This window comes from Rhinolophus hipposideros (genome assembly GCF_964194185.1).
Source record: "Rhinolophus hipposideros genome assembly, chromosome: 9".
NCBI classification, from domain to species: Eukaryota; Metazoa; Chordata; class Mammalia; order Chiroptera; family Rhinolophidae; genus Rhinolophus; species Rhinolophus hipposideros.
In genome coordinates this window covers 68385273-68400372 of record NC_138055.1, presented here as the reverse complement: position 1 = coordinate 68400372, position 15100 = coordinate 68385273, and the positions used below count along the sequence as shown (strand labels likewise).

The following is a 15100-nucleotide window of genomic DNA, read 5'->3' as shown; positions in this document are numbered from 1 at the left end:
CCATTCTTTTTCGTAAAAAGATAGTTTTAATCCTGTTCTCCTTTTCCTTCTTCTATACTTCTCATTTGTCAAAATGTCAACCCTTAATTCCAGTTGCCTTACTTGTTTATCCTTTAAATCTTAATTTGTTCTTAAATGTATTTATCCTTTTTCTAACCACCATGGAATCCCATTATTCCAGAAAATCTATTCAAAACACTGCAATCCCCATATGTGTTTGTGGGTTATACATTGGCTGATTCCCAATTCTTTTTAGTTTTTCTCTTCAATTGCTTTTTCTCTCTGACTATCCTATATAAAACAATTTCCGATTCACAGGTCTCCTAACTGAATTGACCTTGTTCTGTTAACAGAAGCTCCATTCCTTTCTGAGATGCATTATAGCTTCCTCCTAGCGTAATGGAATTAAAGTCACAGAGAGTTACAGGGTGAGCAAGTTACAGGAATGGAACACTTGTTGTATATTACCATTTATACTAATTGAAATGGTACTTTTTATTTTTAATTATGGCTATTGATGAAGTCTGGCATGACAGAACCACTGCAGAAGTCATTAGAATTAGGCTTTTTGCATAAGCAAAACACTAAGAACAACTGTAATGGTGAATGTATTTCAGAAAGCTGCAGAAGCAGAATCTCAATACTATCAACTTCTGCAAGCTAAGACTAAACAAAGGACTGGGTCTTAAGCTTCTTACGATGTGTGATCACCACTCTAGCTTCAAAAACAGCAGAAGAATAAAGTCAAAACCTTTTTAAGCATTTCAGCAAAGTAAAAAGGACAAACTGTGTGCAGCAGAGGAATTCAAAACTAGTATACTAAACCATTAGCTAATAACAAAACAAAACACAAGAGGTGCCAGATAGGATAAGAATCTGTTGGGATTCTTTATACTATTGAGTAATATGCTAGTCATTTTTATTAAATACATACTTTTTCTTTTAGTTTCATCAAGCAAATCTAAATCAGAGAGGAACAGCTAGGGGAGAGAAGTGTAAATTACTAGAAAGTAAAAAGCAAGCTGTTTTAAGTATTAGAAGTTGAGCAAGAAAAAAAGAAAGAAACCATTCAAATGACGATGAATCAAACACATACGCAAAAGGAAAGTTGCTTCCATCAGCAAAATGCACAAATTAATAATTTACCAGTAGGTGGTAAAGGCATTTATCACAGAAATGTCAATAAAATCATCTCCTCCCACCACGTACATTTTCTTTAAGAGGTAAAAAAAGGCATTTCCTTTACATGAATGTCTTACAATCACCTCTGGCCTAGAATAATGATAATTCAAGGCCAAACTCAAAGGCAAGACACACTGGTAACAAAGAGAAAGAGTCACTAAAGTATGCTCTATCCTGGACATTCTTTTGATATTTTGTTGATGTTGTTTTGTTTTTACAAATATCAACAGATGATTCAGAGAGGGAGGGGAATACCTCTAAATTTTCCCATCCCTAAGAAGCAAGTAGTTTGCTTCCTTTACCATTCGCACTTCTACACATATAATCAAGGGGGAAAAATGAATAACACAAGGATAAATATGTGCATGCAAAATTAATTTCTAATAAATTATAATTTTATCTTACATCATTTGACTATGATATGCCATGTTGTGAAGATCCAAGAGGAATTTTTTCAATAGTCCTCTAATTTGGTTTGCTAATCTGGGAGCAGATTTTTAATTTTCTTTTTAAAGAATATCAAAGAATAAAGATATTATAATCCTCAATAGTTCATATTAAAATGTTTGCCTTTTATATCAAGAAGGTCTTTCTTAGATGAACTGAAATTTCTTCCTGTTTTAAGTCCAGTTAACTTACTCTGACCTTGATGTTGACAGAGAGGTAGTGAGTAGCTGTCTTATAATGACCATTTATATATATTAGAGCCAATTATTAAGTCACCTCTTAGCCCTCTATCCTCCAGAGTGGACATATGTAAGTTCTTTAGCTATTCTGATAAGATTATCTCCAATTGCTTCTAAATCATTCTCTCTCCCTCTAACCCTCTCTCTGTTCTTTGCTTAATTTTTCTCAGTCTCTTAAACTTGTTCACATTTTCTTTATAAGATGATCTTAACAAGCAATTATTACTTCCCAGATTTTATAACCCTTATTTTTAATTTGCATGCCAGTACATTACTTATTTTAAAATACTACTTTTATTCAGGAAAATCCCTTACTCTAGTATATGTCAAAAGACTGTAACCCAAATCATATTTCCTATTGAAACAGTGGCATAATAGGCAATTAGTTAAGGAAAGCATCTTGGTAGTGTGGAAAGAGCATGAGTTAGAAACAATGAGATGTGAATCCCAGCTCTGAGGCCTGGGAGCCTGAGAACATCATCAAACTCACTGGACCTCTGTTTCCTCTTATGTAAATTGGAGTTAATGTCTGCCTTACAGTGGTGGGAGATTAAATAAGATTCTTAAATGGATGTCCAGTGGCAAAACAGGCCCACAAAGAACAATTGATACTATTATTCCTACTGCTAGTATTATTGCTATTATACACCTGACCAAAAGCCTGTGGTCCACTGCTTTATAAAAATGACCACAGGTGCTATCGTTAACCTGTAAATATATACATATATATTATATATACTACATTGAATACAGTATAGTAAAGTATGTACAAATGTGTCAAAAAGGACAAAATAGTAGTAAATTACATTCATATGATAAAATGTACGTAGTTGATTGTGAATAGAGAAAGCAGAGACTAAGAAGTACCTGTTTAGAAGAATAAAAGCTGGAAAGATTTGCAGAACAGGAGACTGATTATACCTGAAGCAGGAGAATACAGAGACAGCAGAAGAGCTGAGCTGACACGATAGGGGTCCCATGAGGTCCAGGGCTGAAGGGTCAGGCCACACGGGACAGAACCCATTAGTAAACAGAATGACTGGGCAACACAATCTTCCCTGCCCCTCTGGAATGCATGTGGAATTACATTTGAAACTCTTTAATCCTATTTCAAGTGCCAACTCTTTTTCCTAATTCCTATAAAGAGATAGGATCTTCCCCTCTGAAACACCATAATGTTTGCTTCTATTGATTTTCTGACATTTACTTTAATCAACTCAACAAATTTATTGAGCGCCTACTACATGCAGGCAGTATAATGAATGCTGGAAAACAGTGAAAAACAGACATGAAACTCCCTTTATGAAACTCATATTCAGTGGGGTAAGCAGGAAGTCAGATAATATGGTAAACATAATATTGAATAAATTGTGTAATATGCTAGAAGGTGATTTTGTACCATGGGGCAAAACAGTAAGTGGATTAGAATAAGGGAAATGAGTGAAGAAAACAGTGAGGGTGTCAGCTGACATTTTAAATGGGTGTCCTCTTTGAGAAGGTGACATTTAAGTAAAGATTGCAAGGAGAATAAGTTAGAACTACAACGATCTCTGGAGTAACATCACTCCCTACAGAGGGAACAGCCAGTTCAAAGGCTCTAGAGTGGTAGAGTTTTGTTGGATTTCGGGGAAAGCCAGTGAACCAGTGAAACAGGAGTACCATGAGTGCAGGGACAGTGATAAGAGATAACGTCGGAGAGGTAAGACGTAGAATAAGGGTAAGGAGCCTATGGGGGGTTGCGGATAAGGCGTGAGTGGAGGTCAGACAGAGCCCTGTGGGTCTTCATAAAGACTTTGTTTTTTTATTCTCACTCTGGCGGGGACTCATTGTAGGGTTTCAAGCAAAGTGCACTATCTGACTTAGGTTTTTAAAAAGATCACTCTGAGGGCTTGGTTAAAAGTAGACTGTAGGGAGCAGGATTAGAAACAGAGAGAGCTTTTAGGAAATTATGTGGCGATATGGTGGTGATTTAGACCACTATGGCAACAGTAATGATGGGGAGGAGAGGTCAGATTCTGGAAATATTTTGACAGCAGAGACAGTAAGATTTCCTGACAAATAGGATGAGAGAAGACAGGATCAAAAGTGGCCTGAGAACTTGGAGTTGAGACGGTTCAGATCATAACTTGCCTTAAAACATATTTATTGATTTGTGAAAAGTTTCATAGGTAAGAGCCCGGAATTTGGAGTTAGACAGATCTGACTTCAAATCCTGGCTTCTTCAGTTGCTGGATGTCTGACACAGTGGAAATCACTTACTTTTTTTAGTCAGTTTCCTCATTAGTAAAATGGGTTAAAATGCCTACATTCCAAGTTTTCTGTTAGGAGTAAAATGGGATAATACAAGCAAAGCATTTCACAAAATGCCTTGTACATAGAAAGTGCTCATTAAATGATAGATGTACTTTACTGTTAGTCTTAGCATAATTATTGTCTTCATTTCATGTTTCATATCTACTTCTAAAATATATTCTTGATGGAAGGTACCATCTTACTTTTGTTTTTCCTACAGAAACAACCTGTCCTATAGAGAGAGTCGATATGTTCTCTCTCCATGTACTAATCATGGCCTGGCTGACATGATGCTGTAGATGGGGAACCTGGTATCAGAAGGGACAATAGTGAAAATGGCTGAATGGTCTTTTCTGATTCACTTTTAAGATAAGAAAATGTGTATATTTCCCTCTTTAGCCATATAAGGATTTTCACACTTCAAGTCTGGAATATATTGGTAGAGTATTGCAAGTTGAATTGCCACATCCCCTTTTTTAATTTGTGTTCACCATGACCCCTTGTGGATTTTTCTCTGCTTGCCAATTCTTTTCTTTTACTCTACATAATTTCATTTAGTCTCTAAAGCATGTCAACCTTGATATAAGAATTGCTAAAAGGTATTCTTCTTTTTAAAGCATCCTTTTTAAATTTGCTTAAGTTATGTTGAAATCAATTCCTTTCTCTCAAGCTTATAGCAATCTTCTCCAATGTGGCATCATATGTAAATTTAATGAGCATTCGCTTACTTTCATCACCCAGGTCATGGGGTCACAGATTCATATTTCTCCTTGTGCTTTTAGAGAAAAGAGAGTATCTCAATCTATCTTTTCCAGTCCTCCTATCTATGGGCAGTATTTTCCTGTTTCCATTATACTTTTAGGATAAAAGCATTTTCAATCCACTATTAAAATCGAAATTGAAATTTTGTTATTTTACTTGATATAACTCGTTAACTTTTTTTTCCCCACAGACTAGTTCTCACTTTTTTCTCTTCCCATTCTAAAAATATATATGTGATTCTAAGAGTTTTTGTTTTGGTTTGTTTTCATTTAATACTGGTCTTAAGACTATCCATATTGAATATCGTGTATTTCTCCAAAAATATTTAGATCTTAAATTTAAACCCACAAAGTAATTAGTATCTAATCTGTTAGTTCCTAACCTTTATTTCTCTATAATCCTCAGAAAACAGAAGAGGGAATAATTAGAATAATTATTAAAAGAATAATTACAAGAGATGATAAGCCAGCGAAGCACTGATGCAAAGAGAGGCTACCTTTTCGCAAAGGTTAATGTTGTCTAGTAACAGGGATCTTCTGGGAGAAGAGCACAGAAAAGCAGTGGCAAGACGGTTTTATTAAATGCTATGTACTACAATACCAAAAAAAAAAACAAAAAACAAAATTCTCTACGTGCTAGAACTCTAGTCACTACAAGCTTTTCTGAAATTTCCAGACCTACATATTACTTCTATCTCTACCACACCTACAGGACTATTCTTTCTAGGATAAAATTTTGATTATTTTATACCTTGGTTGAAACTCTCCGTGGTTCCTGCTGACCTGCTGAATAAACTTCAAACTTCTTAGTATCATATAAGAGGTCCCCCAGCTTCTAACCAGCTATCTCCCCAGCTTGTCTACTACCCCATAACCTCGCTGTTCTGTGATCATGTTAACCTCCTTGACATTCCACTCAGTCACCATTGTGTTCCTTTTCTGAGCCTTCTCTAGAGAATGGTTCTTTCTTGCCTTTTTGTCACTTCCCTTCCTCTTACCCCATGACTATATCTTGATCTTATTTCTGTTGTAAGTCCTAATATTTTGAGGTTGGCATCCATTACTTTTTTCTGGCCATCGTTTTCTTCTGAAACCCTACTTCAAGTAGTTCCAGTAGGCCTGGCAATAATGTGGCCTAATAATGTGGGACAATAATGTTGTCCCACAAGAGCATGAGCTCATGAGCCATTCTAGCCAGTCAGAATGTCCATGGGGACTCTCCAGTACACGACACAGGGATTGTCTGGTGGTGAGCTATTACCTAATCAGAACAAACCACAACCCTCTGGGGCAATAGAAATAGATGCTGTTGTGAGAAAGGAAATTTACTCTTACTCTGAGCTCATAAGGATCAGAAAGTTGAGAACTCTATCAACCTAAACTTGTTTGAGACCATCTTCATAAGAACTACTTAGAAATTATGTCATATAGAGGCAAAGAGCCCTGAAACTGATGAAAGGTAGATTTCTGACGATACTGTTAAAAATACCTGGATTCAATCATTCCTAAAGCTAATACTAAATCTCAAGCTTATCAGTTATTCAGTCCACAAATTCTTTTTTATTGCTTAAGATGGTTTAAATTAGGTTTCTACATTTAAAATGGAAATATTGCTGTTAATCATTATGTGTTATTGCACTGACTTATTTATAATCTGTCTCTCCTTTCTGTCTTATTGATTGTTATACCCTAGCACTCAGCACACAGTGGAACATGGAACATAAGTAGAAACTTACAAATAAGTGCTCCAACCAAGCTTGTTGATCAAATATGGTAGTGGCAATAATCTTGGCTCTGGAGCCTGATTTTCTGGGGAACATATCCTTGGATTAACCATGACTCAATGTTCTCATCTTTAAAATGATGATTATGAAACTAACAATCCCAAAAGGAGGTTATTAGAATTAAATGAGTTAATACAGGTAAAGAGTTTGGTACAGTGACTAGCACAGAGTAAGCACTCAATAACTATTAGCAGTTGATATTATTTAGGGTTGTACAATTATCCACATTACCTGTCATACAATCTAGAATGACATAGTACCTTTCATATATCCCAAAAAGGTTTTTCCATTCCACCTACAAAGTTAAATTGGTTATTGCATATTACTCACATATGCCTTACTGATACAAAGATCCTGAGAGAAGTTAAGTCAGAAGACTAGGTGAAGACACTAAATATATAGTAAGTACTCATACAGAGATTGTCAAAATGAAGTTCCCGAGGTTATAGCCAAATTGTTCTTATCTTTATCTTTGTAGAGTCACATTATAAGATTATTTTCCAGATATACCAGCAAGGGAGAGGGGAGGGAAGCACTATTGTCTACTACATTTTTAGATATTTGATTTGACACCATGTGGGTGAATCCAAATGATGAGGGCCCTTCAAGAAAGCATGATGAACAAGCAGACAGAAAATCAATAAGGGTATAAAAGACCTGAACAACTCTATTAACCAATGTGACCTAATTGGCATTCATAAAACTCTCCAGCCAACAATAGTGAAATACACATTCTTTTAAAGTGTATCAAGTACAGTTAGCAACAAATTCTGGGCCATAAAACAAGCCTCAAGAATTCTAAGACATACTATATATTTCACTGACCACAATAGAATTAAAGAAGAAATAAATAAAAGAAAGTTTTCTGGAAAAATCTTCAAATACTTGTAAACTAAATAGAGCACTTTGAAAACCCCCTGGGGCAACTAATAAATAAAACAGGAAATTAGAAAGTATTTTAAAGTGAATGAAAATGAAACCTCAATATATCAAAATTTGGATCATGCCCTAGGCAGTGCACTTAGGAAGAAATTTGTAGAATAAACACCTGAATTACAATAGAAGTCAACTAATGACCTCAGCTTGCACCTTAATAAACTAGAATAAGAAAAACACAAGTTAAACCTGAAGTATATAGGGGAAATAATAATGATTAGAAAGGAAATCTATAGAAAGAACAAGAATCAATTAAATCAAAGGCTTTTTAAAAATAAAATGTATAAACTTCTATCTAGACTAAGAGAAAAAAGGATAAAACAAAACATCTGGAATAAAAATGACATCACTAGAGATTCATTAAAAGGATAAGAGAGGGGCAGCCAGATGGCTCAATTGGTTAGAGCGCGAGCTCTGAAAAACAGGGTGCCCGGTTCGATTCCCACATGGGCCAGTGAGCTGTGCCCTCCACAACTAGATTGAAGACAACAAGCAGCCGCTGAGCTTCCAGAGGGGCTACCGGATGGCTCAGTTGGTTAGAGCATGAGCTCTCAACAACAAGGTTGCCAATTCGACTCCCGCAGGGATGGTGGGCTGCACCCCCTGCAACTAAGATTGAAAACAGGCTACTGGACTTGGAGCTGAGCTGCGCCCTCCACAACTATATTGAAGGACAATGACTTGGAGCTGATGGGCCCTGGAGAAACACACTGTTCCCCAATATTCCCCAATAATTTTTTAAAGGTTTTAAAAAAAAGGATAAGAGAATATATCATATACAACTTTATGCTAATAAATGAAACATTTTAGATGAAATGAGTCAAATCCTTTAAATCCTTTAAAAGATACAAACTACCAAAGGTCACTCAAGAAGACATGAATAACATGAATAGCCCACTATATTTTGATGAAATTATTAATTAAAAATCTTACCATGAAGAAAATTCCAGTCCGAGATTCTACCAAACATTTAACAAAGAAAGAAAGAAATTCTCCCAGAAAATTGAAAAGGAAGCAATTGTTTCCATCCTATGAAGCTAGTATTATAATAACAAAACCAAACAAAGAGCTTACAAATAAAGAAAACTACAGATCAATATCCCTTATAAACATAGATGTAAAATTTCTAAACAAATTTTTAGCAAATTGAACTCAACTATACATATATTTAAAAAAATAATTTTGACCAAATGTATTTGTTGCAGGAATAAAAGGATAGTCTAACATCCAAAAATCAATCAATATATTTCACCATACTACAAACTGAAAAAAAAAAAAAAAATCTGACCATCTTAATAAATGAGGACAAAACATTTGATGGAATCAGCATCCATTTTGGATTAAAATTCTTGGCAACATAGGGATAGAATGCAATTTTTCTCATCCTAATAAAGGATATTTATAAAATATTTGAGACATCATGCCCAGCAGTAAAAGACAATATATTGCTAAAATCAGGAATAATACAAAGATGTTTGCTTTTACTATTTCTATTTAACATTGTACAAGATAAATATACAAAAATCAATTGGATTTTTACAATAGAATAAAAAAATTAGAAATGGGAATTAAAACCAATACCATTTACAGTAGCCTAAAAGTGTAAAATATTTAGGAATATGAAAATAGATATGAAACATTTATTCACTGAAAACTACATTATTTAGAGAAAATAAAGAGTAACTAAATTAATGGATATTAACGGGTATACAAGTTTCACTGCTATCCAAATACAGGGTGGTCCTATGAAACCTTTCATAAGCCAAAATGGTGTAAGGCCTAAGAAGAAATAACCTTAGGACACATCTTGCTAATGAATGAACAAAGTAGGCTGAGATAAAGCACAGATGCTCACAGATACAGTTCAAAGCTATGGCGATTTAATGCTGGATATCAAGTATAGTTCTCGGGGGAAGGAGTTTGGTGGGGCTACTCTCACTGTTTAGGGTGTGTGCTGTCTCTGTAACAGATGATGACAGAATAAATGCTGAACACTATTTCTGTTTTTCGGCCTGTTTTTTTTGTTGTTGTTGTTGTTGTTGTTGTTGTTGTTGTTAAAAGTGAAAATCCTCTTCAGATTTCTTTTGGTTGGCAAAACAGGTACTAATGTAGGTCTTTGATAAAAGCAAAGTGGTTTAAAGAGAACTTTGGAAAAGCAGGGGATACTTATACTGCATTCATGGATCACTTAATATTGCTAAGATGTCAATTCTCCCAAATCATCTTATAAGTGCAAGGCAATTCCTGCAATTCAACAGAATTGCTCTAGAAATTGAAAAATTCATTCTAAAATTTATATAGGAATTCAAAGGACTAAGAGTAACGAAAAGAACTTAAAACAAAACATGAAGAACAAAACTGGAGAACTAGCAATCTTATTTCACAGATTATTATAAAGCTACAGCAATCAAGATTGGTGGCATTGGTGCACAGAAAGACAAATATATTAATAGAAAGTATTTCATTGAAAATACTTAGGAATAAATTTGGTAAAAACAAAATTTGGAAAATAGTATGAAGGTTCCTCAAAATATTAAAATATTAGAAATAGAATGACCATAGGACCTAGCAATCCCTCTTCTGGATATCTGCCCCCAAAAATCTGAGAACATTTATCTGTAAAGATATATCTACCCCTATGCTCATTGCAGCATTATTCACAGTGGCCAAGACATAAGAACAGCCAAAGTGTCCTTCGACTGTTGATTGGATAAATAAGATGTGTACGTATATACAACAGAATAGTAATGATCCATAAGAAAAGATGAAATACTGTCATTTGCATCCACATGAATGGATCTTGAGAGTATCATGCTAAGCAAAATAAGTCAGAAAGAAAAAGTCGAGAAACATATGATTTCACTCATACATCGGATATAAAAATGAAAGCAACCAAGGAACAAGACAAACAAACAAAAACTCATAGACACAGATAACAGTGTAGTGGTTACCAGAGAGTAAGAGGGGAGAGGAGCAGAAGAGGGTAAAGGGGGTTAAATATATGGTGATGGAAGGAGAATTGACTTTGGGTGGTGAACACACAATTCGATATATAAATGATGCATTACAGAAATGTACACTTGAAACATATATAATTTTATAACCAATGTCAGTCACCCTAATAAATTTAACAAAGATTAAAAAAAATAAGTATGTTTCTACACTTCCACTTATTTTTATGAAACATCGAAAACACCCTTTGTGTTACTTATCAGGGTGATCACTTTATAAGTTATACAAATGTCTAATCATTATGCTGTACACCTGAAACTAATATAATACTGTATGTCAAGTGTAATTGAAAAAAAATTTAATTAAAAAATACTCTTTTTGAGCCAATGCAACGATCAGTTATTTGAAAAGATATTTTCTAACACAATTTTATCTTTATATATTATGGCATACAATATTAACTAATAATCATTGAGATAGTCATTTCTTGAATGTAAAACCATTTATCTAAATCACTCTCCCAAAGAATTCTGATGAATTGTTATTTGATCTCTAGTTATAAACAGTAATATCTTCCTTTTTAGAAAAAAAATTAGCAACATTCTTTTACAAATTTAAAATATTATTAAATCAATAAAGCACACAGAAATCCCATAAATGCAATTCAATCTACACCGAAGATGAAGTAGACTTTAACAGCATTTTAACAGTTATGAAGTGGCTACTAAATACTGAGATACACATGCTCATATTAAAATAAGAACAAAAAGATATTGATATTAGGAAAATCCTAACCTAAGTAACAATGGGAAAAATTTCATAGTATATCTTATTCCCATGTCTGGTCATTGGCCCAAAATCTCACCATTCGAAGTCTAGTCTTTAAATTTTCATTTATTATGCTTATTATCCAGAAAGAAGCTTTATCCCCCAAATCTCCCTTAAATGGGGTTTATAAAATACGTGTCATGTCACTGCCTACACCTGTTTCAAAGTAAAGTATTTAACAGGCATTGGTGAAAAATAATCTGTCACAATATAGGTCAGTTCTCTCATTAATGATAATAAAACTGACATTTATATTACACCACTTGTACAGACAGCAACTTCATATCGAGTTTCCAAACATTTATTAATTAACACTCCCAATATTTCTATGCATTATTTTGCACACATTCATCTCCATTTTACTAATTTATAAAGCAAAATCCTAAGTCATAAAATGACATGAACCTGGTGTCTCTGTTTTCTAATCACTGTCCCTTTCTATCTGCCAGGAAGAAGAGAAGAATACAATATATGTAGCATGAGTTCTGCTACCCCAGGACAGTGAAATATCCAGTTGGCACTTGGGTCTTATCTATTCCCACCTTTTTATATGCGATCCAGTCAAACACCCTGTCAATATCTGTTGCCTGTAGTACTTCCTGTGATACTGGATGGGAGCTGGCCAAGCCGTCCAGCAGCATCACTTCATGCAGAACGTCTGTCAGAAACCTCTGCTTTTCCTGCAATACAGTAGACAGGGCAATATCATAGGTGATTCATGGTTGTGACAGAATGCCTGTGACAATAGGAACAGGATGTGTGTTACTTCACTGATGATGGTCCTCAGCTTCCATGGCGAGACTTAACTCTAAAGAGAACCCAGCACATAAAACGCCCCTTAACTTACTCTAAAGTTAAAGTGGTTGATTTGAGTACATGAAACACAATTAACGAACTACAAACAGATAAAAACAGTGGGTTCTGTTTGCTTTAACAGTGGTGAAAGCAAATTTGGACAGCGGGCACATAGTGATACTGACTAAGCTCATTTGTGCATTCTGCAGGGTCAAGACTACAATTCCAGTCCCAAATAAACTTTTCAGTTGAATTTAGTGTAAGAATAATAACTAAAATTCCAGTGTTATTTTGCTATTTATACCATTTATTTCTAGTACCATTTGAACAGCTCAGTCTCTCTCTCCCTGACCCTCTCTTTCTTCTCTCTTTGAGTTCTCTCTCTCTCTTATTTTTTCACGCACACACACACACACACACACACACACACACACACTTTCTGAAAGAAGTTCAGGAGACCACAACAAATAATAAAAGGTATATTGACAATAGACTATAATATCTGTGAACATATAGTGTATATGGGAATTCAGAATAACGGATGTAAAGTGGAGATAATTGACGTTAATAATCTATTACCATAAAGTTGTGAAAACAGACAAAATCATGAGACTTCTTTTCTGTGTATTGTTGAGCCATTAGTATTTCCTCTAATAAAATCTGATTTGCTATATTACGAATCAACTGTAAAGAAAAAGTACCCCTCTGTTTTGTTTTGTTTTGTTTTGTTTCTTTAAAGAAACAGCTTGAGTTTTGTTAACAAAAATGCTGGCAGCTACTAGTCCTCCCAGCCTCTTGCCTACATTGAGGGAGGACGGAAAGTAAAAAGAAGTTCCAAGAGATAACAAGAGCTAAACAGCCCCTAGGTAGTTGGGACCTGAGGAATATCATTACAGAGATTAAAGACTGCCACACTTAAATTGCTCTAACTAATTCTGAACTCATTCCTGGAGCCTCCTAGTTTTGAGCCAGCAGATAAACAGCATGTTATTTCCGAACAAATTGTAATTTCAAGCTCAGAGTACATCAATCCTGGATTTTAAAAAATGAAAACAGAGAATAAATATGGTGATAAAACAACAGTTAATTGGGCACATAAGTGTGTGTTACTTTAAATCTGGCTTTAAAGAAACATTTTTGCTCATCATTTGCTCAGCGATTTAGTATATTTACTCAATAATTTAATTAATTAGCTATCTAATGATATACTGTAAGGTTTATTTTCTAATAGTTTATTTTTTATAGTCTGTGGACTATATTTATTAATTTCGTCAGTCCTTTTTTTTTTTTGGCCTAAGAGTTTCACATGAATGGTCTATGTTCCATCAAAGAAGACAATATAACAAGGACTGAACCAAAAGTCACTCTGAGTTCCAGACAGTTATACCAGACACTGAGAAGCCACAATGAAAAGGTCAAATTTACAATGAATTAACAAATATGACAAACTAATATACTATATTTCTCCTCAAATGAAGTTCTTAATTCAAAACGAATTAAGGAGAATGGAATTGGATCTTGTGATGTAAAATTTGAAGAATAAAACGATTGATATTTACATCTCTCATTTTAAACCCTCTAAAAAGCAAAGAAAAGATCTCAAATAGCCTAGATATAGGGAATAAGAGAAAATCATGCATTTACAAAATAAAAATGTTAGTGTTACTTTTAAGCAGGTATGTAATCTTGTTATTCATTCAATTTTAAAATGAACTTAAAAATTATTTGATATTGGAATTTATTGGAGGAATCATGAAATGTATAATTATACTTCAACGTGACCAATGAACACTTTTATTTATAAGAAGTAGCAATTGAGAAGGTGATTTTCATTCTGAAGATAAAACAATATTCAATTTTTCAAATAGTGATTGCATATTCAGTTTTTCAAATAGTGATTGCCCATTTCATGTCACTCAAACATCTAATAAAAAATTACAGTGTAAAATGAACTTAAAATGATGCTTTATTTGAATCCTAATTATTAATATTTAGCAACTATAAATATATATTGATCAATATTAAAATTCAGTAAACATACCTTAATTTCCTAGATGTAATTTTTTCAAATGGTATAAAGTAAATGGCTATGTAATTATAAAAACAAAATCTGAGGTAAATTTCAAAAAATGAAACTTTCTTTTTTAAGGAAGTTTATAAACAATATAAATTGTACATAATATATTGCTTCATGCTTCTGGAGAAAAACAAAAACAAACTCTTGTCTAGTCAGTAAATTTCAAGAAGCAGTGTTTAAATTTAGTTGTGTTAAGTCATTAATAAAACTTCATCTTTTACACTGTTGGAGAGATGATATTGTATAATTGAGAAAAAGGGCATTAGAAGAGACTAAGAGAGAAAGAGAAAGAAAAAAAAGAAAAGAAAAGAAAAGCCTGCCAGAAGAGCACTTGCAAAACTCAGGAGAGAGACTACCTAAGTTAAGGATAAAAAAAGGATATTCTAGCCAGAGGCAAACCCAATTTAACATAACTACAAATAGTTTCCAGGAGAAAAGGTGCTAATTTTTTTATAAGGACCTGTGTCACAACAAAATAAGAAATGAATTTAGCTTGCCCCTGGCTGGGGCCCTCATTCTCCTTCTTATCAACAACAATAACACCAAAATTACTAAGTATTGATTAATTGCCTACTGTTGACCTGAGACTACAAAGTTTAAAACTAAAGTTAAATAAATTTTAGCTGTAATGTGAGATAAGAGATAAAACAAAATAGCCACAGTGAACAAAATAGTTTTATCTTACAGACTAGATATGCTAAAGAATTATGAGAAAAATAATGGAAATATTATTTTATAAATAATAGGATAATACAACTATTTATGGAAAGTTTAATGGAAGAGGTAGAATTTGATATGACCCTTGAA

The 15100-nt window shown here is 33.8% G+C and overlaps 1 protein-coding gene across 2 annotated transcripts in view; it reads right to left on the bottom strand.

The window, feature by feature from the left end:
* TRHDE (thyrotropin releasing hormone degrading enzyme) overlaps positions 1-15100 on the bottom strand; it is a 365816-nt gene that overhangs the window by 125493 nt on the left and 225223 nt on the right. The window contains exon 6 of one of the 2 annotated variants that reach the window (XM_081060435.1): positions 11964-12101. The exons of the other annotated variant lie outside the window; for it this stretch is intronic. Coding sequence (XP_080916561.1) covers positions 11964-12101 — 138 coding nt within the window. The remainder of the gene's footprint in view (positions 1-11963; positions 12102-15100) is intronic. 2 annotated transcript variants of the gene reach the window in all.